At 38.0% G+C, this 27,755-nt stretch overlaps 1 protein-coding gene across 2 annotated transcripts in view; it reads left to right on the top strand.

The window, feature by feature from the left end:
* Window positions 1-27,755, top strand: part of HSDL2 (hydroxysteroid dehydrogenase like 2) — a 124,583-nt gene that overhangs the window by 83,584 nt on the left and 13,244 nt on the right. For both annotated transcript variants that reach the window (XM_079928034.1, XM_079928035.1), the window contains 4 exons: window positions 1,499-1,693; window positions 3,375-3,446; window positions 15,322-15,471; window positions 18,967-19,095. In XM_079928034.1, the coding sequence (XP_079784160.1) occupies window positions 1,499-1,693; window positions 3,375-3,446; window positions 15,322-15,471; window positions 18,967-19,095 (546 nt within the window). The remainder of the gene's footprint in view (window positions 1-1,498; window positions 1,694-3,374; window positions 3,447-15,321; window positions 15,472-18,966; window positions 19,096-27,755) is intronic.

The following is a 27,755-nucleotide window of genomic DNA, read 5'->3' on the forward strand; positions in this document are numbered from 1 at the left end:
GACACGGGTTCGATCCCAGGTCCGGGAAGATCCCACATGCTGCGGAGCAACTAAGTCCGTGCACCACAACTACTGAGCCTGTGCTCTAGAGCCCGCGAGCCACAACTACTGAGCCCGTGTGCCACAACTACTGAAGCTGGCTCGCCTGGAGCCTGTGCTCCTCAACAAGAGAAGCCACCACAGTGAGAAGCCCACGCACCACAATGAAGAGTAGCCCCCGCTGGCTGCAATCAGAGAAAGCCCGTGTGCAGCAACAAAGACCCAATGCAGCCAAAAATAAATAATTAAATAAAATTAAACTTTATATGCACTGAAAACAGTGGGAATTATATGCAAATATTGATAGTAATTATCTGGGCTTCCCTGGTGGTGCAGTGGTTAAGAATCCATCTGCCAATGCAGGGGACATGGGTTCGGTCCCTGGCCCTGGAAGATCCCACATGCCATGGAGCAGCTAAGCCCGTGAGCCACAACTACTGAGCCTGTGCTCTAGAGCCTGCATGCCACAACTACTGAAGCCCGGCGCTTAGAGCCGGTGTTCTGCAACAAGAGAAGCCATGACAATGAGAAGCCCATGCACCGCAACGAAGAGTAGCCCCCGCTCACCGCAACTAGCGAAAGCTCACACACAGCAACGAAGACCCAACACAGCCAAAACTAAAACCAAATAAGTAAATTTATTTTAAAAATAGTAATTATCTCTGGGCATGGGGGATTATAGATAATTTAAAAATTCTTCCTTGGGACTTCCCTGGCGGTCCAGTGGTTAAGACTCCACGCTTCCACTGGAGGGGGTACAGGTTCGATCCCTGGTCGGGGAACTGAGATCTGGCATGCCACAGTGTGTGGCCAAAAACAAAATTTCTTCCTTTTAATTCTCTTTATTTTCTAGTATTTCATAAATGAAAGTAGTATCTGAACTTAAAAGGGACCCCCAAGTCCAGCCAGTATCTGTTGAATGTTTATGGTATATTTGTCATTGTTTTAGGAGCTAGGGATACAGTGATGAACAAGAAAAGCAGAGTCTCTATATTCTAGTGGAGGAAAAAGAGAAAATAAGCTTAGGAAAGGAGCTCCATATTTTAGAAACAAGAAACTGAGGCCGAAAGATGTTAAAGTAGCTTGCCGAAAGTCACGGCATAGTTGGCTTAAAAATGTCAGTCACCTGGTTTACAGCTCAGTGCTCTTGCTTATTCCTCACTGGCTTTCTTGTCTCTCAAGAATGGTATGCAAATTCTTTGAGCATTCTTAGTCAGAAATCTAATTGAATTTTGCCATAGTCTCATGAAGGAGTACTGTATAAGGCAGTGTTGTGCAGAGCAAGGAATATGTGTTGTCTACCCAGTTATGTCAGTAAAACATTTGGCAAATCCTTTAAGCTCTCTGGACCTTTTTCTCATCACCTGAGTTATAAAGAGATTATTTGTCTTGCTTGTTACTCCCATAGTCCTATTACTTGATTTAGAGTTACATATGTGTATGTTTGTTTTCTCTATAGCCATATACACTGCTGCTATGGATATGCTGGGAGGATCTGGTATTGAAAGCCAATGTAGAAAAGTTGATATCATGGCAGATGCTGCATATTGCATTTTCAAAAAGCCAAAAAGTTTTACTGGCAACTTTATTATTGATGAAAATATCTTAAAAGAAGAAGGAATAAAAAATTTTGATGTCTATGCCGTTACACCAGGTAATGCATATAGTTTTCAAAAGTAGTGATGTGTTTTTCCACATTTTCTGCAGTGGACGTACATCTGTTTTGTGTGTATGTTTATGTGATTATAAAATTAATATGCTCTTTTAAAAGCTGTCCTCCTAGTGAAAGGAAAAACCCAGACCAACACAACTGGAAAAACAGAGAAAGGGAAAATAGAAGTGAGTTGAAGGCTTTTTAAGTGATGCACAGATAGAGAAGGTCACATCAGCTTCTAACCATTTCCAAATCTTGAAACCAAAAATGAAAATTAGTTTTTAAAGTTGGCCTTAAAATCACACAGTAAAGATTTTCTTCAAGGATATGGTAACAGATGATGCAGTGGTGAGTTTTTTACAAAAACTTTTTAAGATTATGGGCTTTCCAAATGTTGTCTCTTAAGTGCAGTCTGAGAGTAACTTCATGATGAATGGTGAAGGTGAATGAACAGGGTCTACCCCATGTACAAGGGGGTATTTGAGAAGATCTCAGAAGGCCCCTTGTTCAAAAATAATTCTTACCGTTGTAACTGTAGGTGAGGATGGTGATGATAATGCATTTTTAATTTATGTATAAAGTATACTATATAATAGACAATATAGCCCCAAATGGGAGTTGTATTTATTTGTGCAAAAGTGTATTTTAAATATTATTCATTAGGTTGAGCTTCTAGGTGACAGAAACCACGTTTCTATTTGTATCATCCCTGTCTCTTCAGTTTGAACTGAATTGAATTAAATAGCTCTTTGCAGTTTTAAAAAACACCTTTATATACAGTATCTGTTTAGCCTTCATAGCAATCCTGTGAGGGAAGCAATATCGTATAGTGATTAGGAGCAAGTGGAGTTTGGGAGGAGATAACCCAGTTGCCATTTCTGCTCAGCTGCTCACTAGCTGGGTGGCCTTAGGCATGTCACCTGTTTTCTCTGAGCCTCACTTTCCTTTTTGGTTAAAATAAGGGAAAGATAATTTCTACACAGGATTTGTGTAAGAACTAAATGCAATAAAGTATATAATGTGCTGGGCACAGTACCTGGCTTATGGTACAATCATAGTACTCAGTAATTATCACTTTAGGTTTTAAGGACACAATGGCACTATGCACAAAATTTTAAATTTGATTTAAATTAAAAATCCTATCGAGTGTTGAGAACTTAATATGATTATGGAATTATGATTAAGTGTTAGAATATAACAAAGACTGGTGCATTCCTGCCCTCCAGTTTTTTTAATCTTCTGAGAGGGAAAGACAGACACACATTGACAGAGATGGGAAACAAGTTCTTCTTGTTAATGAGGAACCACCTTCTCTCTGGGGCGCCAGGTAGGAAATGAGTCCAGAGCATTTTGGAGGGATGTAGCACAGAAGGGTTGCATGGATAGGAGAGAAGGGGCAAAAGCTCTTGGGAGAGCAGTTAAGGGCTTAACATAATAGGCAACTCTTTGGTTGGATCTTAAAGATGAAATTTATTGAAGGAGAGGAGGATAACTGGATTACAGGAAAAGTGTTTTAGCTTAATGAAGGTCAGATAGTTTGACACTTCTCATGGGAGTCTTTTCCACAGCACCAGAATGATCAATAAAATAAAAACATGTAACGTTTATTAAACAGGTGTTAAAATCTTAATATACTGAAGTTGTTACATTAACCTAATTATTTTTGGGGTCAATTTTTCAGGCCATCCTTTGTTACCAGATTTCTTCCTGGATGAACAGCCAGTTACAGTTACCAAGGAACCAGCAACACATGGTAAGACGTAGACCATATTTTCTGTAGGAAAATAAAGTTACTAACTTATATATTTCTTCCAGATGTAGAATTGAACATTTCCACCTTCTGCTTTTAAGCTTTTTCTTCTTTTCTTTTTTTTTTTTAGATGTGCCATGAGGCTTGTGGGATCTTAGTTCCCTGACCAGGGATAGAACCTGGGCCCCTGGCAGTGGAAGTGCTGAGTCCTAACCACTGGACTGCCAGGGAATTCCCTATTTTGTAATTTAAACTAGACAAGTAATGTCTTAGTTAATTCTAGCAAAGAAGGTTGTCTTTTCCTTCTACCAGTAAGAAGTTTTTGATATATTCTTTTCATTTGATTTAAAAAAAAAGTTGTCTTTAAAATACACCTTTTTAAAGGTTTTATTTCTTTTCCTTGGCATTGTTTTTAGGTGTTTTGTGTTGATACTTTATTTTGAGGAAAATGTGTCACATCAAAATACATCTTACACCATTCTCAGAGTTTGTGCAGTGTGACTACTTTATGGGAGAAATTATCTGCAAAGGAGGTTTGGGTTTTGCTTTGTTTTGTTTTTGCGGTACGTGGGCCTCTCACCGCTGTGGCCTCTCCCATTGCGGAGCACAGGCTTCGGACGCGCAGGCTCAGTGGCCATGGCTCACGGGCCCAGCCGCTCCGTGGCATGTGGGATCTTCCCAGACCGGGGCATGAACCCGTGTCCTCTGCATCGGCAGGCAGACTCCCAACCACTGCGCCACCAGGGAAGCCCTGTTTTGTTTTTGTAGTTTAGAAACAATAGCTTTCTTGAATTGGTCCAGAGTTTACATTTTAATCTTTGTGTTCTGGCATGATGCCACTAACTTACTGAAAGATGTCAGAAGAAACACTCTTCAGTGAAACCCCATGAGAAGAATTTCTCTCGTGGTTTATTTTTTTTGGCTGCACTGATCCTAGTTCCCCTGCCAGGGATCGAACCCACGCCCCCCACAGTGAGAGTGCAGTGTCTTAACTGCTGGACCGCCAGGGAAGACCTCTCTCATGGTTTATTAACAAGACTAGCAGTGCTTCTGGGACCTTACGTTATTTTTACATTATAGACTCTGAATCTCCTTAGTGACCATAGTTTCTTTAGGTGGAGGCTAGAAAGTTTAGGAAAACATTTCTTCTGTACCTTTAGGAAACCTATAGAACCTTACCATAATGCATTTCGGTGACAAACTTTACTTCTAGCTTAATCTCATCTTTTCTATCTTTATCTTCTCTTTGTCCGAATTTTTGGAGGCAATTTCAAAAAATTAAATAATAAAAAAGACAACTTTTCTTTTGTATTATAGATAATTTGAAAAATATAGAAGGGAAAACGGTCACTCATAATCCCATCACCTAGAGATAACTCCTTATAAAATTTAAATTTTAAAAAAATTTAAAAATTAGATCTTTGACTTGGTTGCCACATGGATATATCAGAGTATTAAAACAAGGCTGTCAATCTTTTCCTCAAAAGGCCTCATACAGAATGGCAGAAATTAGTTAGAGAGCTTATCAAAGTCTAGAAGAGTCTATCTTCAAGATAGGCAAGTCCGAAATCCAGATTTTTGCCCAGTACCCTAAGATTGGATCTGTGTTTTAGAGGAAGATGCGTATAAACTAAGCTTATTTAAATACCAAGTTTAAATAATGAGAACCACTTATCAATCACATACATTCATGTTGTTTTTCAACAAATATTTATTGGGCACCTACCATATGGCAAACACTGTGCTAAGTACTTTGGATGCATTGTCTCATTTAATACTTACAATCCTACAAGGCAGGTATCATTGTCCTCATTTTACATTGGAGATCACAGAGCTGGCAGGTGGCAGAGCCAGAATTTAAATTCGTATTTTTCTGCTTCTAAAGTGCATATCCTTAACCAGTAAACTTAATTTCCTAACTCCTGAATACTTGAAGTATTAGCATATCTTCCCCCCAGTAATCCAATTTATTTTATAATGAGGAGTTGCCATCTCACGGACTAAACATGGAGTTGCTGTGAGCAGCTTGTTCTCTCCCTCTGGGCATAATGACATAGAGAACAGAATCATAGTCAGAAGATTGTTTCATGACCATGGACTCAGAATAAGATGGGTTAGATAAGCAGAATGTAAGATAAATGTTTACTGACATCGGGCTTTGATAGGAGTGATTTTTGTCTTTGGGATCAGAATATGTCAGGTGCATTGACTGCAATCCCTATATCCATCTCTGCAGGCGGGATGCCTTCATCTTTGAGGTCAGAATTCTCAAATTCCTTTGGCTAAAGCCTCTCTTCCCTGTACAAAAAATTAAGTGGAGAAGTGATGTTTCAGTCAACTGCAATTCTACTTGACATTTTCTGTAGATACATTAATATATTCATGTACGTAGTACCTCAGTATTTCTGGCCTGAGATCTAACTTAACTCTTTCAGGTGATTTTTTACATCCATATCCAGATCTATTGTATGTTGATTTCACAGTGTCTCTCCCAGAGGTCAGTGTGTATCCCTCATTTCCAAAGGGGGAGGAAAATATTGACAGCCTTGTACTTTTTCTGGTATTTGTGCTTTGTGTATTTGTTTTGTATAACATATATGTAATTATTATTTTTTTCAATGAATTTATTTATTTATTTATTTATGGCTGTGTTGGGTCTTCATTGCTGTGCACTGGCTTTCTCTCGTTGCGGTGAGCGGGGGTTACTCTTCGTTGCAGTGTGCGGGCTTCTCATTGTGGTGGCTTCTCTTGTTGCAGAGTATGGACTTTAGGCCCGCGGGCTCAGTAGTTGTGGTTTGCAGGCTCTAGAGCGCAGGCTCAGAAGTTGTGGCGCACAGGCTTAGTTGCTCTTTGGCATGTGGGATCTTCCCGGACCAGGGCTCAAACCCATGTCTCCTGCATTGGCAGGCAGATTCTTCACCACTGGGCCACAAGGGAAGCCCTCTTCATTGATTTTTCCTGCCCATTGCAACACAGGGAGTTCACTCAGTCTTTTTTTCAACCTCCAGTTTATTTTTTCTTTTTTTCTTTAGTTATAGTTTTAATTGCTTCTATTCCAGTTTTTCTGGATTCCCCTCAGAAACACTTAGTCTGGCTACCCTGTCCCTTTCCCGTGTAGTTTTCACTATCCTTTGTTACTATTTCCATACTTTTGTTCTTTTCTTCTGCATTCTGAGAGACCTTTTCAAGTTTGTACTCTGTATTACTGATAAGATTTTAGGCACATTCATCTCTCTTCCATATTGCTCCTAATGTTTATTTTAATTCTGCTATTATACTTTTTGTTTGTCATGTTTCCCATTTCCTTTTTCATTTTATTTTATTGTTTTTTCATCTCAGCCAGTTATATATGACTTTCTGCCCTTGTTTTATATTAGTTTTCATGTGAAGGAGTTCTTGTGACATTTCTTAATCATAGTTTTGGGGGTCAGAATGTCTCTGGTTTATGATTCTCTGGCCAGGGTGTCCATGGCTCTAGAGCCTGTTAATTCATCTTGCTCTGAGTTTGTACAGTAATGATGCAATCTACAGCAGCAGTTTTAGTACATCAATGATGTTATCGACAGCAGTTTTAGTCATCTGACTCTGGTTGATTAGTGTTCAATTAGCATAGGATTGAGGTCAGACTGGACAACAAAGGCACTAAGGTCAGAGGAGACAAGCAAGGGAATAAAGTTTTGGGGCTTCCCTGGTGGCACAGTGGTTAAGAATCTGCCTGCCACCTCAACACATAAGGCAAATACTAACAGCCATAAAGGGGAAATCGATAGTAACACATTCATAGGAGGGGACTTTAACACCCCACTTTCACCAATGGACAGATCATCCAAAATGAAAATAAATAAGGAAACACAAGCTTTAATGATACATTAAACAAGATGGACTTAATTGATATTTATAGGACATTCAATCCCAAAACAACAGAATACCCATTATTGTCAAGTGATCACGGAACAGTCTCCAGGATAGATCATATCTTGGGTCACAAGTCAAGCCTTGGTAAATTTAAGAAAATTGAAATTGTATCAAGTATCTTTTGCAACCACAACGCTATGAGAGTAGATATCAATTACAGGAAAAGATCTGTAAAAAATACAAACACATGGAGGCTAAACAATACACTACTTAATAACGAAGTGATCACTGAAGAAATCAAAGAGGAAATCAAAAAATACCTAGAAACAAATGACAATGGAGACACAACGACCCAAAACCTATGGGATGCAGCAAAAGCAGTTCTAAGAGGGAAGTTTATAGCAATACAATCCTACCTTAAGAAACAGGAAACATCTGAAATAAACAACCTAACCTTGCACCTAAAGCAATTAGAGAAAGAAGAACAAAAAAACCCCAAAGTTAGCAAAAGGAAAGAAATCATAAAGATCAGATCAGAAATAAATGAAAAAGAAATGAAGGAAATGATAGCAAAGATCAATAAAACTAAAAGGTGCTTCTTTGAGAAGATAAACAAAATCGATAAACCATTAGCCACACTCATCAAGGAAAAAGGGAGAAGACTCAAATCAATAGAATTAGAAATGAAAAAGGAGAAGTAACAACTGACACTGCAGAAATACAAAAGATCATGAGAGATTACTACAAGCAACTCTATGCCAATAAAATGGACAACCTGGAAAAAATGGACAAATTCTTAGAAATGCACAACCTGCCAAGACTGAACCAGGAAGAAATAGAAAATATGAACAGACCAATCACAAGCACTGAAATTGAGACTGTGATTAAAAATCTTCCAACAAACAAAAGCCCAGGACCAGATGGCTTCACAGGCGAATTCTATCAAACATTTAGCGAAGAGCTAACACCTATCCTTCTCAAACTCTTCCAAAATATAGCAGAGGGAGGAACACTCCTAAACTCATTCTACGAGGCCACCATCACCCTGATACCAAAACCAGACAAAGATGTCACAAAGAAAAAAAACTACAGGCCAGTATCACTGATGAATATAGATGCAAAAATCCTCAACAAAATACTAGCAAACAGAATCCAACAGCACATTAAAAGAATCATACACCAGGATCAAGTGGGGTTTATTCCAGGAATGCAAGGATTCTTGAATATACGCAAATCAATCAACGTGATACACCGTATTAACAAATTGAAGGAGAAAAACCATAAGATCATCTCAGTAGATGCAGAGAAAGCTTTCGACACAATTCAACACCCATTTATGATAAAAAACCCTGCAGAAAGTAGGCATAGAGAGAACTTTCCTCAACATAATAAAGGCCATATATGACAAACCCACAGCCAACATCGTCCTCAATGGTTAAAAACTGAAAGCATTTCCACTAAGATCAAGAACAAGACAAGGTTGCCCACTCTCACCACTCTTATTCAACATAATTTTGGAAGTTTTAGCCACAGCAGAGAAGAAAAAGAAACAAAAGGAATCCAAATTGGAAAACAAGAAGTAAAGCTGTCACTGTTTGCAGATGACATGATCCTATACATAGAGAATCCCAAAGATGCTACCAGAAAACTACTAGAGCTAATCAATGAATTTGGTAAAGTAGCAGAATACAAAATTAATGCACAGAAATCTCTGGCATTCCTATACACTAATGATGAAAAATCTGAAAGTGAAATTAAGAAAACACTCCCATTTACCACTGCAACAAAAAGAATAAATTATCTAGGAATAAACCTACCTAAGGAGACAAGAGACCTGTATGCAGAAAATTATAAGACACTGATGAAAGAAATTAAAGATGACACAAATAGATGGAGAGATATGCCATGTTATTGGATTGGAAGAATCAACATTGTGAAAATGACTCTACTACCCAAAGCAATCTACAGATTCAATGCAATCCCTATCAAACTACCACTGGCATTTTTCACAGAACTAGAACAAAAAATTTCACAATTTGTATGGAAACACAAAAGACCCCGAATAGCCAAAGCAATCTTGGAAACGAAAAATGGAGCTGGAAGAAGCAGGCTCCCTGACTTCAGACTATACTACAAAGCTACAGTAATCAAGACAGTATGGTACTGGCACAAAAACAGAAATATAGACCAATGGAACAGGATAGAAAGCCCAGAGATAAACCCACGCACTTATGGTCACCTTATGTTCGATTAAGGAGGCAGGAATATACAGTGGAGAAAGGACAGCCTCTTCAATATGTGGTGCTGGGAAAACTGGACAGGTACATGTAAAAGTATGAAATTAGAAAACTCCCTAACACCATACACAAAAATAAGCTCAAAATGGATTCAAGATCTAAATGTAAGGCCAGACACTATCAAATTCTTAGAGGAAAACATAGGCAGAACATTCTATGACATAAATCACAGCAAGATTCTTTTTGACCCACCTCCTAGAGAAATGGAAATAAAAAGAAAAATAAACAAATGGGAGCTAATGAAACTTCAAAGCTTTTGCACAGCAAAGGAAACCATAAACAAGACCAAAAGACAACCCTCAGAATGGGAGAAAATATTTGCAAATGAAGCAACTGACAAAGGATTAATTTCCAAAATTTACAAGCAGCTCATACAGCTCAATAACAAAAAAACAAACAACCCAATCCAAAAATGGGCAGAAGACCTAAATAGACATTTCTCCAAAGAAGATATACAGATTGCCAACAAACACATGAAAGAATGCTCAACATCATTAATCATTAGAGAAATGCAAATCAAAATTGCAGTGACACATCATCTCACACCAGTCAGAACGGCCATCATCAAAAAATCTAGAAACAATGAATGCTGGAGAGGGTGTGGAGAAAAGGGAACACTCTTGCACTGTTGCTGGGAATGTAAATTGACAGAGCCACTATGGAGAACAGTATGGAGGTTCCTTAAAAAACTAAAAGTAGAACTACCATACGACCCAGCAATCCCACTACTGGGCATATACCCTGAGAAAACCATAATTCAAAAAGAGTCATGTACCAAAATGTTCATTGCAGCTCTATTTACAATAGCCAGGACATGGAAGCAACCTAAGTGTCCATTGACAGATGAATGGATAAAGAAGATGTGGCACATATATACAATGGAATATTACTCAGCCATAAAAAGAAATGAAATTGAGTTATTTGTAGTGAGGTGGATGGACCTAGAGTCTGTCATACAGAGTGAAGTAAGTCAGAAAGAGAAAAACAAATACTGTATGCTAACACATACATATGGAAACTAAGAAAGAAAAAAAAAGGTCATGAAGAACCTAGGGGTAAGATGGGAATAAAGACGCAGAACTACTAGAGAATGGACTTGAGGATGTGGGGATGGGGAAGGGTAGGCTGTGACAAAGTGAGAGAGTGGCATGGACATATATACACTACCAAACGTAGAATAGATAGCTAGTGGGAAGCAGCCGCATAGCACAGGGAGGTAAGCTCGGTGCTTTGTGACCACCTAGAGGGGTGGGATAGAGAGGGTGGGAGGGAGGGAGACGCAAGAGGGAAGAGATATGGGAACATGTGTATATGTATAACTGATTCACTTTGTTATAAAGCAGAAACTAACACACCATTGTAAAGCAATTATACTCCAATAAAGATGTTAAAGAAAAAAAAATAGAATCCGCCTGCCAGTGCAGGGGACACAGGTTCGTGCCCTGGTGTGGGAAGATCCCACATGCCGAGGAGCAGCTAAGCCCATGGCCCACAAATACTGAGCAGCCTGCGCTCTAGAGTCCATGAGCCACAACTACTGAGGCTGTGTGCTGCAACTAATGAAGCCCGCGTGCCTAGAGCCCGTGCTCTGTAACAAGGGAAGCCAGTGCAATGAGAAGCCCCTGCACCGCAACTAGAGAAAAGCCAGCGCACAGCAACAAAGACCCAACGATGCAGCCAAAAATAAAATAAATAAATTAAAAAAAATTACTGCTTGACTGAGGAAGACAAATATTATTTTAAAAAAAGAGAATAAAGTTTTGGATAGAGAGACTAATCATAAACCTGGTAAACTTGTTTTAGGGGAACTTGGTTTCATTTGTTTCCCAAAAGTTTCCATATTTGTTGTGTACTGAATGTACCTTTCAAATATATTACTGGTTTTTTTTTTGTCTCCTAAAGTTTTATTGTCTTGTGCAGAGTCATCATACTATGTCTAAATATTTCAGGTGATAAATGATGCAGTTTATCTCTTGGCAAGTGTCTTTCAAGGCTACACTGTAGTTTTTGCTGCCATCTCCTTGGCGTCTCAGATGATAAAGATGATATATTGATTAATAGACAAATCACCTGAAGTAGGAGTTCCAGCAGTTATTATATGACAAACTTAGTCCTGTCTGGTATTATACCTACTAAAACCAAATACATTCCTATATATTTTCTGCCTCCAGAAACTTGAAGGAAGCCTGTGTCTTTGCTTTCCTCACTTTTAGCAGCCTCTGCTTGGTCCAGTTCTGCTGAGTTTAGGTCTTGTTTCTCTGCTCAGCCTTTATGTTGGCTATATAAAATTACATAGTTAGACATAGAAGAAAATGAAGAGGAAGCATTACCCAGTCAGACTGCCTGGGTTGGAATTCCTGCTGTGCCACATACTGCCATGTAACCTTAGGTGTGTCACTGAGTATTCCAGTATTCCAGTATGCCATTTTAAAACCTCACTCCTTTTTACTTTACTCTTGAATTGTGTTTATTTTATTAGACGTATTGAAATGCTTTCTTAAACAAGACACGTTATAAATAAGAAGGGGGAAACTAACTTTTTATATTTATTTTATATCTGGTCACCTTCATGAGTTTTTATCTTGTTTTAGACTTCTAATAGTTTCTAATAGAGAGACAGTTACTGAACGCCTAGACTTTGGGATAAGACAGATCTGGGTACAAGTCCTGTCCCTGTCACTTATATCTGTGACCTTGGACAAGTCACTTCAGCTCCCTTAAACAGTTTTCTCAGCTCTTACTTTCCTTATGTGAGTATCATGAGGATTAAGTATAATAGATAGTGCATCATATTGTGAAATTTATATAGTAAGTTCCCTATAAATGTTAGGTCATGTAATTATCATTGAGTAATTATCTTGAATTTCCTAAATGCCCAAACTTACTGTCTACATATAATAATAGTATCTTACAGGATTATTTCTGGCATATTTCTTAATATACTGACTCGAACTTCCAGGAGAATTTGGAAATATTTATTGAAACTATTTTAGGTATTCTTATTTTATTCTTAATTTTAATGGGAAAATCTTTAGCTTTTACCCATAAGTAAGGTATTAGATGTTGGTTAAGATTTTTTTTATCAGTTATTTAGATTAATGTCTACATTTTTATTATATATTTTCTATATTTTATTTTTTGTTATATTTTGAGTATGGCAGTCAATTGGGTAACTTCTTTTTTCTATGTTCTTTTCCTTGAAGTTTTGACATATCTCACCTACTAAGTTATTTGAGTCTTTTCTGAAGTTGTTTCTTTGAAAATGTTTTTATTTTGTCATTCAATTATTGGCTTTTTCTAAAATAAAAAAACCAGAACTGTCCATTTGAAGTTCTAAAATTTATTTAAGGGTTGACATGTAGTATTCATTTATAATTTAAAATTTTTCATATTTATTTTATCCCTTTTCTCTTTTTAAAGTTTTTTTCTCCTTTTTTCTTTGATTAAATTTTCCAGAAAGTTACCATATTTTACTGTATTTTATTGGTTTTTCTCAAAAGAACCAGATTTTAAATTTTATTTCATTTTTCATTCTACTGCTTTTCTCTTTACTGATTATTTCTTTTTATAACAGCTTTGAGGTATAATTTACATATACCAAAAATTTGCCATTTTAAAGTATGTAGTTAAGTGATTTTTAGTATATTCACAAAATTCTGTAACCATTTGATTCATTACGTTAAACATTTTTGCTTTATTATTTTTTCTGCTTTCTTTGAGGTTGCACGTTTTTGTTCCTTTTCTTGCTTGTTAGGCTAATATTCATTTTTATTCCTTTAAAAATAATAAAATAATTTTGACTGTGCATTTACCCCCTTAATGTAACTTTGGCCACATCCAATAGATTTTGTAATGTAATTTAATCAATTTTGATACCATTTTAAATTAATTTGTATAGAAAAGCTTAGTATAGAAAAGCATAAAGAAAATTTTTAAAATCACATGTAACCCACCATCCAAGTATAAATACTGTCTGTATTTTGGCTTATTTGTTTCCAGTCTCTTTTATTTTTTGAAAATATAACTTAAAATTCATATCTACAAATATATACTTTACCTGAGTGGATCATATTATATTTAATTGTATATTCTTTGTTTTAGTTAACATTATATTGTGAATATTATCCAGGTCTTCAAAAACAAAGTTTTGAAATTGGCAACTTAGTATTGTATCACATGAATGTAATATTTATTTTAGTGGCTTGTAATTGTTTCATTTTATAAATGTTACAGGATTTTCTTATAGTGGATCACTGAAAGTTGATAATCAGTGGGAGGGTTCCTGATACATACTATGAAACTTCCTTCCAGAATTATAAATATTGGCATTATATGAGTACTTCCCTCACTACACTGTCAGCATTAAATATTGAAATACATATCTGAATTTTTAAACTGTCTTCAAAATACCATAATAATAATATATTCTTTGCTCCATTGGATCTTAAGTATTTCATCTTTAATATCTGCTGAACTTTGTGAGAAGAATTTTACTGTTTATTTGTGTCTGGAAACATCATAATGGAAGGTAGTTTATATTCAATAAATTTAGTATACTTTTGAATTGGTTATGTTATACTCTGGAGTATCTTTATGCTGTCAGTTAGATTTTATTTAATAGCCTTTGGTGAGTTATATTCTACAAGATGGCTGGGTATAATTTGAGCTGGGAGATAGGTGGAGAGTTAATCTTCAGCCTAGAGTACAGATTGTCCTTTGAGTTAGTTTAAATAACAAATTATTCTCAACTGTTTCTGGGGGCAGCCAAACTGCCCACAAATAATTCCAGGAGGATAAATAAAGACACAGAGGTTGGTATTGGGGGACAGCTTCATGCTATGGGATTCGAACAGTCCTATGCACTGCAGATCTCCCCTGGCTCATCATATGCTGAATGGTTATGACCAATGGTTTAAGTGAATACAAATTTTAAAATGTTGCAACCTCTATTCCCCTGACCTTGCGTTTCTAGGTAGTGGGGCCTTCATGAGACTAATACGTGGTTTGACCTACCTCTTCATCTAGTGGGAGGGACCAGTCTGATTGAGATTGGGAGAAGAAACGAGTTTGTGTGGTTTACACCCTTTTGAGCCTTCTTTCTTTCAGAGTAGACTATCCTCAGTTTTCACATGATCTTTACTTACAGAGGCATTTCCATTCCTTAATGGGAGGAGGCAGGTTCAATCCAGGGATGAAAAGACTAGGTGAATATGTTTAATTTAGAGGTAAAGTTATTGAGAAGTTCACTTGGCTGTTGATTTAAGCTACAGTCGCCAATTCATCTCCACTCATTTACACAGTTGATATTCTGATCTCCATCTTTCTGACTCCACAGTCGTCTTTTCTCATTTGGTTTTGGAACTCAGGGACAATGATAAAGGAGTGATTAATTGTTACCACTAAAACTCTGATAGGTTGTTTAAATCTGTTTATTATAAACACTGTATAAATTAGTGGGTTTTTTAAAAAGCTAATCTGAGAGGTAGTCTTTTACTTGAAGAGTATAAACAAACCATTTACATTTATAATCGTAACTCACATATTTGGCTGTTATTCCATCAGTTTGATTTATGCTTTTATGCTTCAAGATGCCACTGAATGTATTTAAGGTCATTTTGGTTAAATGGGTCTAATTGGTAGCAAGTCTGTTTGCTAATTAATTAATTTTGTGTGTGACCTTACATTGCCTAGGCTTTAAAGGTACTTATATCGATAACATTTTATAGGTGCTCTTCCAGAATTGAAAGAAAAGGAGGCGCAGCCACCACCAAAACCATGTTCTGGAGCTGTGGAAGGGACATTTAGAATTGTTAAGGACTCTCTCAGTGATGATATTGTTAAAGCCACTCAAGCAATCTATCAGTTTGAACTCTCAGGTAAGGGTTACTTCTGGTAATCTGGAGCTTTTATGAAACAAAGTAGGATATTTCCCTTGGAAGTATATCAGCCTCCAGTAGTAATAACCTGGAATAGTTGGCTATATCCAGACCCTTACCCGAGAATGTAGACATTTAAGAATAGCAAATAACTACTGATTTGTATTTTTGTGTTTTCTTTTTGGTTTTTGTCCGTCTATTAAGTTCCTGATTTGTGGTTACCATGGGGTTCATATATGTTGATCCATAATTATGTCTATTTGTTTTAAACTGGTATTTCCACATATAGGTGATAGACCTGTTTTCTGCTTGGTTTTTTTTGTTTGTTTTTGTTTTTTTTGTGGTACACGGGCCTCTCACCGCTGCGGCCCCTCCCGCCGCGGAGCACAGGCTCCGGACGCGCAGGTCCAGCGGCCACGGCCCACGGGCCCAGCCGCTTCGCGGCATGTGGGATCCTCCCGGACCGGGGCACGAACCAGTGTCCCCCGCATCGGCAGGCAGACTCTCAACCACTGCGCCACCGGGGAAGCCCTCTACTTGTTTTTGTAGTTCTTCTCTGTTCTACCAATTTGTATTTTTAAGTTAATATCAGTGCATATGGACATATGTAAAATAAAATTCCCTTACAGATACTTCCAGTGGTAAATAACTCTTTAGTGTATGTAATTGAGAGAAAATCCTGTTTAGAAGGATATATGGATCATGACAGATAGTATAATACAGTCATTTATCAACCATGCGCACCTTGCCTGTTTATTTTTTTTGGCTGCACCACGGGCTTATGGTATCTTACTTCCCTGACAAGGGATTGAACCGGGGCCCACAGCAGTGAAAGTGCCGAGTCCTAAGCACTGGACTGCCAGGGAACTCCCTTGCCATTTTTTACCTTTGAGATTATTCAGGTCAGTCTGAATGCAGTCAGCTTTTAAAATCTCTCAGTATTTTTCTTCTCAGCATAGTATTAATGCATGTTGACTAGAGTTTTAAGAATTAGCTACCACAGTCCCATTGTATGCAAACTTTGACATTATCAGTTCTTTTATCCTTTGTCACCTCTATTTTATCTTAATCCATCTGCATCTTCCTGTTTTTACTTTTCTTAGAACCCATGGTCCATTGGTTCAATCACTCTTTTACCTGTATCCTAAACTTCCTGACCTTGTGCTTATGTCACCAACTGTCATAATCCTAGTCCTGGATAATCAAACTCTCTGGCTGCTCCACACTTGCATCCAGGCTGCTAAGTCTTGCTGGAGAAATGGCAGGGGGTGGGGGGTGGAATCACACCACCCAGTGAATCTGTACCAGTAAAAATTCATCACTCCTCCTCTCCAATGTCAGCATTCTGTGTTTCTGTGGTCAGCTTATTGCCTCATTTTCCACAGTGACTCTTTTAAACCTCTCAGTGTTCCTCAAGTCTCCCATCTCTCCCTTCACCACTTCTCTGCCAGTTTCAGCAGATAAGGTGACCTCCTCTTTCACAGAGATAAGAGAAGCCTACAGACAGGAATTGCTTCACCTTCCTGCCATCTGATAGCATACTGTTGTAGGCATTGACCTCTCTTCCTCCTCTCCCAACAGGCAGAGCTCAACTCCACATCCGTGCATCCTAAGCTTTAATGTCCATACTGATCACCGCTGGGCATGCTAAAAATGCAATATCTGATTCAGTAGGTTTGAGGTAGGGTCTGAAGTTTGCTTTTCTGATGTGATGACGGTACTGCAGTTCATGGATCACACTTTGAGTAGCAAAGTTCTAGATCCCATTTCCTCTGGCCTCCTCAGGAAATGTGTGCTGTCTCTTCCACCTGTTCATCCTGAAGACTCCTTCCCAGTGGTTTTTTAACATTCCCAAAGTCTATTCTATCTTTCAAAAAATACCAACAGTAACAACCTTCCCAATCACACCCCCCACCCCCCATCTTTCTTCTCTCTTTCAGAGCCAAACTTATTTTCATCTATAATTCACTCTGTTCTGGTGTCATTTTTCTCCATTCCACTGAATTTGCTCTCACCAAGGTCCTTGGTGGCTTCTGTGTCACCAGTGGGCATTTGTCATTCTTACCTTGTTACCACTCTGCAACATTTGATGCTGTTGACCTCTCTTTCCTTCTGGAAACGCTCCATTGCTTTTTTCTGCATCTGTAATCATGTCTTGTCAGTCTCCTGTGCTAGATGCTTCTCCATCCTTTCCTTAAATGTTGATATTCTTCAGGTCACTGTCTTAGCACTCCTTATACTCTACAGACTTTGTCTAGGAAAACCCCAACCCCTCACATACCTTTAGTGACCATAGGGGCTGATTCCTTATGTATCGGTCTTCCTAGCCCAGTCAGACTTCAGTTGACATTTTCATTTGGCTGTCACAAAGGTACCTCAATCTGAAAATGTCCGTAACAACTCACCATTCCCAATACCTGCCTTTGGCACTACTTGTTAAATCTGCTCTTCTTCAGTAGTCCTCTCAATAAAAAACACAGCAATATTTACCCAGCTTCCCAAGCCAGAAACTAGCAAAGCAGATCGTTCTTCTGCACCCTCCCTACCTTTTCCTCTTCATTCAGTCAGTTACCTAGTTTTGTGATACTGCTTTGAAGTTCTCTCTCAAATATGCGGACTTTTTTCCATTTCCACTGCTGCGATCCTGACCCAGGCATACATCCTCAAGCTCCTGAACAACCCCAGTACCTTCCTAAATTGTCCTCTGTATCCTCTTTATCCCTCTGCAATATCTTCTCTACACTGCTGTTAGGGTGATCTATTTAAAATACAAACCTAATGTCATTCTCCTTCCATGGCGTATGGATGAAATCAGCGAACCCTTTACATGGCTTACTGTGCTCTGCATCTGGACTGCCTAACAAGCTTATCTGAGGCCACCATCCACTCTCTTTGTACATTCCAGTCCTTCTGTTCCTTTTTTCAGGTCCTCATCAAGCAAATATTATTTATTTATTTATTTATTTGGCTGCACTGGGTCTTAGTTGAGGCATATGGTATCTTCGTTGCCGCGTGCAGAATCTTTAGTTGCAGCGTGTGGGATCCTTAGTTGTGAACTCTTAGTTGTGGCACGCGAACTCTTAGCTGTGGCACGTAAACTCTAGTTGCAGCATGTGGAATCTAGTTCCCTGACCAGGGATCAAACCTGGGCCCCCTGCGTTGGGAGCACAGAGTCTTAGCCACTGGACCACCAGGCAAGTCCCCCATCTAGCAAATTCTTACTTAACTTTTAAATCTCAGCTGGGCTTTCCTGACTCCACATCACCCTCCACTTCCTGTTTTGTAAGAACCATGTTATTGAAGAGTCTTCAGAGCCTAGCCAAGTGCCTGGCCCATAATAAGTACTTAATAAATACTGGCTGAATTTCTTAGAGGCCTGGGGATTTCAACCTGGGTAACGGCATTATATATGATTATTCTAATTGTACAGTTATTAAGTTTAAGAAAAACAGGGCTTCTTTAACATTTATTTCTGTATCTTTCTTTTCTGTGTAGGTGAAGATGGTGGAACATGGTTTCTTGATCTTAAAAGCAAGGGTGGCAATGTCGGACATGGAGAGCCCTCTGATCGGGCAGATGTGGTGATGAGTATGTCTACTGATGATTTTGTAAAAATGTTTTCAGGTGAGTTTTAACTTCACTTGTTTACTGATTGTTCAAGGAAAATTCTATTAGGTAGGCTTCATTTCTACTAGTTGGACTAAGATATCATTTCCAATAACACATTGGTTACCAGAGGTGCTGAACTTAGCTGCAGCTTGTTTATCAAGAGTAAGATCATGCTTCAATCTTGCCAACTATTGTAATAGGAAACTGCAGCCATCTCCCATGGCCCAGTGACCCTGCTTTCTGTGGAATCCATCACTAAGAAGAGGGTCTGCATAATTTTCTGCTCTGCCCATGTATCTCTAAATGTGCCAGAAAAATTTTAAGGGTAATTTTTTTCTATTTTCTACTCTTAAAACACTACTCTAGATAGTAAGTTAATTAACACATGTACTTATTAGAAGCAGCACTTTAAAAATTTTTTTTAATTAATTTATTTTTGGCTGCATTGGTTCTTCATTGCTGCGTGCAGGCTTTCTCTAGTTGCGGAGAGCAGGGGGCTACTCTTTGTTGCGGTGGGTGGGCTTCTTGTTGCAGTGGCTTCTCCTGTTGCAGAGCTTGGGCTCTAGGTGCGTGGGCTTCAGTATTTGTGGCACGCGGGCTCAGTAGTTGTGGCTCGTGGGCTATAGAGCACAGCCTCAGTAGTTGTGGCGCACAGGCTTAGTTGCTCCTCAGCATGTGGGATCTTCCCAGACTAGGGATCGAACCCATGTCCCCTGCATTGGCAAGCGGATTCTTAACCACTGCACCACCAGGGAAGTCCCAGAAGCAGCACTTTAAACAAAAGTATTGTAACATTTTAATCTGAAGATCCTAAAGATTTATTTAATGAGTTATAAATGTTATTTATTCTTTATTCTGTTTTAATCTTCATAAATTGAAGATCATAATGTATTCTGTGCCCTGTAAGTCTCACTTTCCATTTCTAACCCAGGATGCTAATGGCCTACATACTATCTGAGCCAGTTTGTATGTGATGTTACTAATGATTGAGGTTTCTTCAACTTCCCCCCACCTTTTTTTAAAACAGTAGTGCTAAATATTCAAGATACAAAAATTAGAAAATATGCTTAGGAAAAAAGAAAATAAAATTATTTTTTATTGTACTACTGAAAGATAACCATCAGTTGATTTTTGGTTTAAAGTCATATATATATTTTTATGAATGTATATAAATATATAAGTGTACTTATAAAAACAAGATTATAGCATTACTGCTGTTTGGTAACTTTTTTCACTTTGTACTTAGTACATTATAAGTACTTAGTACTTAAAAGTACTAGTGTACTTAAAAGTACATTAAAAGTATTTAGTACATTATAACGTCTTTTAATGATAATGAATAGTTATCGCTTTAATCATTTTTTAAAAATAAATATATTGATTGATTGATTTTTGGCTGACTTGGGTCTTTGTTGCTGCGTGCAGGCTTTCTCTAGTTGTGGCGAGCGGGGCCTACTCTTTGTGGCGGTGCACGGTCTTCTCATTGCAGTGGCTTCTCTTATTGCGGAGCACGAGCTCTAAGCATGCGGGCTTCAGTAGTTGTGGCTCGTGGGCTCTAGAGCACAGGCTCAGTAGTTGGGGCACATGGGCTCTAGAGCACAGGCTCAGCAGTTGGGGCACACGGGCTTAGTTTCTCTGTGGCACATGGGATCTTCCTGGACTAGGGCACGAACCTGTGTCGCCTGCATTGGCAGGCGGATTCTAAACCACTGTGCCACCAGGGAAGTCCCTCTTTAATCATTTTAATAGTTTCTTTAGTGTTTGTTTAGTGTTTCAAAATCTCTTTCTCTATAGGGCTTAAACATAGTGCTTTGGATGCTAAATAAACGTTTTGTAAATTTGAACCTTATAAATATGCAATATTTTGAACTTAAAGACCTTTAAAAATAAAAAAAATTATTGTCAATTTCTAAACAGAAATAACAGTAATTATAGCTAATACGTATATGATTACTGTTGAGTTAAGCAATATTCCCAATAATGGTTTGAGATAAAAGATTTTCTCTACTTTATAAAAAGGGAGACTGAAGTATTGCTTAATTAAATAATTAACCCAGAGTCACTTGGTGGGTGAGTCAATGTTGGAGTTAGAATTCGAATCCAAGCTAACTCGCCAGCTTATGCACTTCTAAATTATGCTATTTTGCCCTCCAAAGGTGAAAGAATCAAGTTACCTCCTTAATTTACGTTTTATTTGTGTAGCATAAACTTGTAATGGGCTTTCCATTTATATCTTTCTGGATAGGCTCCTGGATAGGCTAGGGGAGGTCAGTGAGCTAAACGAGTGATTTAAAAATATATATATATATTCTTATAAGGTTTATTTTATTTTATTTATTTATTTTGGCAACGCCAAGTGGCACGTGGGATCTTAGTTCCTCAACCAGGGATCGAACCCACACTTCTTGCAGTGGAAGCGCAGAGCCTTAATCACTGGACTGACAGGACAGTCCCTTATAAGGTTTATTTTATAGCAGCAGTTCAGATTGGGAGCAAATAACTTTGCTTCTGCTTCTTACGTCTTTTCATTCTTATTCTTTATCCCATCTACTGTCTTTTGAATGGGCGCAATTTAGACCTTATATCCTAAACATACTCTTTTAAGAAGCCATAGCCATTTCTGTGACCTAATCTATAGAGTGGATATGTTATAAATATAAAAAATTAAAGCAACTAGTGATCAACTATTCAAAATCTCTCTTTTTGGCTAGTAGAGGCCACTGTATAGTAAAGCATTATAATAGAAAGAAAATATATTGTACAAGATTACCTGATTAATATATTGGGAAGAGAAATATATACACACACACATACATATAAAATTGTTCTTACTAGTAGTTTGTTTAAAAGTTATTTTTTAGAACAGTTTTTTTAAGGTATAATTTACATACCATAAAATCTACCCATTATTAAGTATATATGATTTTTAGTAAATGTATAGGGTTGTACAACCATCACTTATAATCCAGTTTGAACCAGACAAAGATGTCACAAAGAAAAAAAACTACAGGCCAATATCACTGATGAACATAGATGCAAAACTCCTCAACAAAATACTAGCAAACAAAATCCAACAGCACATTAAAAGGATCATACCATGATCAAGTGGGGTTTATTCCAGGAATGCAAGGATTCTTCAATATATGCAAATCAATCAGCGTGATACACCATATTAACAAATTGAAGGAGAAGAACCATATGATCATCTCAATAGATGCAGAGAAAGCTTTCGACACAATTCAACACCCATTTATGATAAAAAGCCTGCAGAAAGTAGGCATAGAGGGAACTTTCCTCAACATAATAAAGGCCATATATGACAAACCCACAGCCAACATCGTCCTCAATGGTGAAAAACTGAAACCATTTCCACTAAGATCAGGAACAAGACAAGGTTGCCCACTCTCACCACTGTTATTCAATGTAGTTTTGGAAGTATTAGCCACAGCAATCAGAGAAGAAAAAGAAATAAAAGGAATCCAGATCAGAAAAGAAAAAGTAAAGCTGTCACTGTTTGCAGATGACATGATACTCTATATAGAGAATCCTAAAGATGCTACCAGAAAACTACTAGAGCTAATCAATGAATTTGGTAAAGTAGCAGGATACAAAATTAATGCACAGAAATCTCTGGCATTCTTATACACTAATGATGAAAAATCTGAAAGTGAAATTAAGAAAACACTCCCATTTACCACTGCAACAAAAAGAATAAAATATCTAGGAATAAACCTACCTAAGAAGACAAAAGACGTGTATGCAGAAAATTATAAGAAACTGATAAAAGGAATTAAAGATGATACAAATAGATGGAGAGATATGCCATGTTCTTGGATTGGAAGAATCAACATTGTGAAAATGACTCTACTACCCAAAGCAATCTACAGATTCAATGCACTCCCTATCAAACTACCACTGGCATTTTTCACAGAACTAGAACAAAAAATTTCACAATTTGTATGGAAACACAAAAGACCCCGAATAGCCAAAGCAATCTTGAGAACGAAAAATGGAGCTGGAAGAATCTGGCTCCCTGACTTCAGACTATACTACAAAGCTACAGTAATCAAGACAGTATGGTACTGGCACAGAAACAGAAATATAGATCAACGGAACAGGATAGAAAGCCCAGAGATACACCCACACACATATGGTCACCTTATCTTTGATAAAGGAGGCAAGAATATACAGTGGAGAAAAGACAGCCTCTTCAATAAGTGGTGCTGGGAAAACTGGACAGGTACATGTAAAAGTATGAAATTAGAAAACTCCCTAACACCATACACAAAAATAAACTCAAAATGGATTAAAGACCTAAATGTAAGGCCAGACACTATCAAACTCTTAGAGGAAAACATAGGCAGAACACTCTATGACATAAATCACAGCAAGATCCTTTTTGACCCACCTCCTAGAGAAATGGAAATAAAAACAAAAATAAACCAATGGGACCTAATGAAATTTCAAAGCTTTTGCACAGCAAAGGAAACCATAAACAAGACCAAAAGACAACCCTCAGAATGGGAGAAAATATTTGCAAATGAAGTAACCGACAAAGGATTAATCTCCAAAATTTACAAGCAGCTCATGCAGCTCAATAACAAAAAAACAAACAACCCAATCCAAAAATGGGCAGAAGACCTAAATAGACATTTCTCCAAAGAAGATATACAGACTGCCAACAAACACATGAAAGAATGCTCAACATCATTAATCATTAGAGAAATGCAAATCAAAACTACAATGAGATATCATCTCACACCAGTCAGAATGGCCATCATCAAAAAATCTAGAAACAATAAATGCTGGAGAGGGTGTGGAGAAAAGGGAACACTCTTGCACTGCTGGTGGGAATGTGAATTGGTTCAGCCACTATGGAGAACAGTATGGAGGTTCCTTAAAAAGCTACAAATAGAACTACCATATGACCCAGCAATCCCACTACTGGGCATATACCCTGAGAAAACCAAAATTCAAAAAGAGTCATGTACCAAAATGTTCATTGCAGCTCTATTTACAATAGCCCGGAGATGGAAACAACCTAAGTGCCCATCATCGGATGAATGGATAAAGAAGATGTGGCACATATATACAATGGAATATTACTCAGCCATAAAAAGAAACGAAATTGAGCTATTTGTAATGAGGTGGATAGACCTAGAGTCTGTCATACAGAGTGAAGTAAGTCAGAAAGAAAAAGACAAATACCGTATGCTAACACATATATATGGAATTTAAGAAAAAAAAAATTTCATGAAGAACCTAGGGGTAAGGCAGGAATAAAGACGCAGACCTCCTAGAGAACGGACTTGAGGTTATGGGGAGGGGGAAGGGTGAGCTGTGACAGGGCGAGAGAGAGTCATGGGCATATACACACTAACAAACGTAGTAAGGTAGATAGCTAGTTGGAAGCAGCCGCATGGCACAGGGATATTGACTTGGTGCTTTGTGACAGCCTGGAGGGGTGGGATAGGGAGGGTGGGAGGGAGGGAGACACAAGAGGGAAGAGATATGGGAACATATGTATATGTATGGCTGATTCACTTTGTTGTGGGGCGGAAACTAACACACCATTGTAAAGCAATTATACCCCAATAAAGATGTTAAAAAAAAAAAAAAAGGATTAATCTCCAAAATTTACAAGCAGCTCATACAGCTCAATAACAAAAAAACAAACAACCCAATCCAAAAATGGGCAGAAGACCTAAATAGACATTTCTCCAAAGAAGATATACAGATTGTCAACAAACACATGAAAGAATGCTCAACATCATTAATCATTAGAGAAATGCAAATCAAAACTACAATGAGATATCATCTCACACCAGTCAGAATGGCCATCATCAAAAAATCTAGAAACATTAAATGCTGGAGAGGGTATGGAGAAAAGGGAACACTCTTGCACTGTTGGTGGGAGTGTAAATTGATACAGCCACTGTGGAAAACAGTATGGAGGTTCTTTAAAAAACTACAAATAGAACTACCATACAACCCAGCAATCCCACTACTGGGCATATACCCTGAGAAAACCATAATTCAAAAAGAGTCATGTACCAAAATATTCATTGCAGCTCTATTTACAATAGCCAGGACATGGAAGCAACCTAAGTGTCCATCAACAGATGAATGGATAAAGAAGATGTGGCACATATATACAATGGAATATTACTCAGCCATAAAAAGAAACAAAACTGAGTTATTTGTAGTGAGGTGGATGGACCTAGAGTCTGTCATACAGAGTGAAGTAAGTCAGAAAGAGAAAAACAAATACCGTATGCTAACACATTTATATGGAATCTAAGAAAAAAAAAAAGGTCATGAAGAACCTAGTGGTACTAGTGGTAAGATGGGAATAAAGACACAGACCTACTAGAGAATGGACTTGAGGATATGGGGAGGGGGAAGGGTAAGCTGTGACAAAGTGAGAGAGTTGCATGGACACATATACACTACCAAACGTAAAATAGATAGCTAGTGGGAAGCAGCCGCATAGCACAGGGAGATCAGCTAGGTGGTTTGTGACCACCTAGAGGGGTGGGATAGGGAGGGTGGGAGGGAGGGAGATGCAAGAGGGAAGACATATGGGAACATGTGTATATGTATAACTGATTCACTTTGTTATAAAGCAGAAACTAACACACCATTGTAAAGCAATTATACTCCAATAAAGATTTTAAAATAAATAAATAAATAAGTAAATATAATCCAGTTTGAGAACATTTCTATCAGTCCCTCCAAAATTCTCTGTCCGTTTGCAGTCAATCCCCCTTTTTACTGCCCAGCCAGCCAGACACTAACTTGCCTTCTGTCTTTATAGATTTGCTGTTTCTGGACATTTCATATAAATGGGATTATAAAGTATATAATCTTTCGTATCTGGCTTCTTTTACTTAGCATAAGGCTTTTGAGATTCATCCATCATGTTGTAGCATGTATCAGTAGTTCAGTTCCTTTTTATTGCTGAGTAGTATTCCGTTGTATTTATCCACTCACCAGCTGGTGGATATTTGGGTTGTTTCAAGTTTTGGGGTATTGTGAATAATGTTGCTGTGAATATTTTCATACACATATTTGTGTGAATATATATTTTCATTTCTGTTGGGTAGATTTCTAAGAGTGCAATTGCTGGGTTATGTGGTAAGTTGATATGTAACTTTTTAATAAACCACCAAGCTTTGCTAAAGTGGCTGCACTAATTTTATATTCTTGTCAGCATTGTATAAAGGTTCAGGTTTCTCCAAATCCTCACCAGCACTTACTAGTGCCTTTTATTTTTTTACAGTGTTATTGAGGTATAATTGATAAATAAAAACTGTATATATTTAAGGTGTATAACATGATGACTTGGTATTTGTATACATTAGGAAATTACTATACTCAAGCTAACACATCCATCACCTTGCATGGTTACCTTTTTTTTGTTGTCATGAGAACACTTAAGATTTACTCTCAGCATATTTCAAGTATACAGTACAGTATTATTAACTATAGTCACCGTGCTGAACATTAGATCCCTAAAACTTATTCACCTTATAAGTGAAAGTTTGTACCCTGAGACCAACATCACACCATTCTACTCTCTGCCTCTGTGGGTTTGACTTATTTAGGTTCCACATATAAGTGAGATCATACAGTTTTTGTCTTCTTGTGTCTTGCTTATTTCATGCAGCATAACGTCCTCGAGGTTTATGCATTATGTCACAAATGGCAGTGTCTTTGTTATCATAGCCATTCTAGCGGGTGTGTGGTGGTATCTCGTGCTTTGAATTTTCATTTTCTTAATGATTAATAATATCGGGCATCTTTCCATGTGCTTAATAGCTGTTTATATTTGATGAACTGTCTATTCAAATGTTTTGCTCGTTTTTATTTTATCTTTTTGGCTGCGTTGGGTCTTTGTTGCTGTGCACGGGCTTTCTCTAGTTGTGGCAATCAGGGGCTACTCTTTGTTGTGGTGTGCGGGCTCCTCATTGCGGTGGCTTCTCTTGTTGCGGAGCACGGGCTCTTGGCACACGGGCTTCAGTAGTTGTGGCACGCATGCTCAGTAGTTGTGGCGCATGGGCTTAGTTGCTCCTCGGCATGTGGGATCTTCCCAGACCAGGGCTCGAACCCATGTCCCCTGCATTGTCAGGTGGATTCTTAATCACTGCGCCACCAAGGAATCCCTTTGCTCTTTTTTTTTTTTTTTTTTTTTGCGGTACACGAGCCTCTCACCGCTGTGGCCTCTCCCGTCGCAGCCTCTCCCGTCGCGGAGCACAGGCTCCGGACGCGCAGGCCCAGCGGCCATGGCTCACGGGCCTAGCTGCTCCGCAGCATGTGGGATCCTCCCGGACCGGGGCATGAACCAGTGTCCCCTGCATCGGCAGGCGGACTCTCAACCACTGTGCCACCAGGGAAGCCCGCTTTGCTCATTTTTTAATTGACTTGTCTCTTTATTATTAAGTTGTAGGAGTTCTTTATAAACTTCAGATGCATGTGACTTGAAAATATTTTCTCTCAATCTGTGACTTATCTTTTCATTTTCTTAGTGGTATCTTTTGAGTTACAAAAATTTTGGTTTTGATAGTCTAATGTGTCATTTTTTTCTTTTATGGTTCATGCTTTTTTCCCCTAAGTATTTCATTCTTTTTTAATGCTACTCTAAATGAAATTATTGTGTTAATTTTTTTTTAATT

This window comes from Stenella coeruleoalba (assembly GCF_951394435.1).
Source record: "Stenella coeruleoalba genome assembly, chromosome: 7".
Lineage (NCBI taxonomy): Eukaryota > Metazoa > Chordata > Mammalia > Artiodactyla > Delphinidae > Stenella > Stenella coeruleoalba.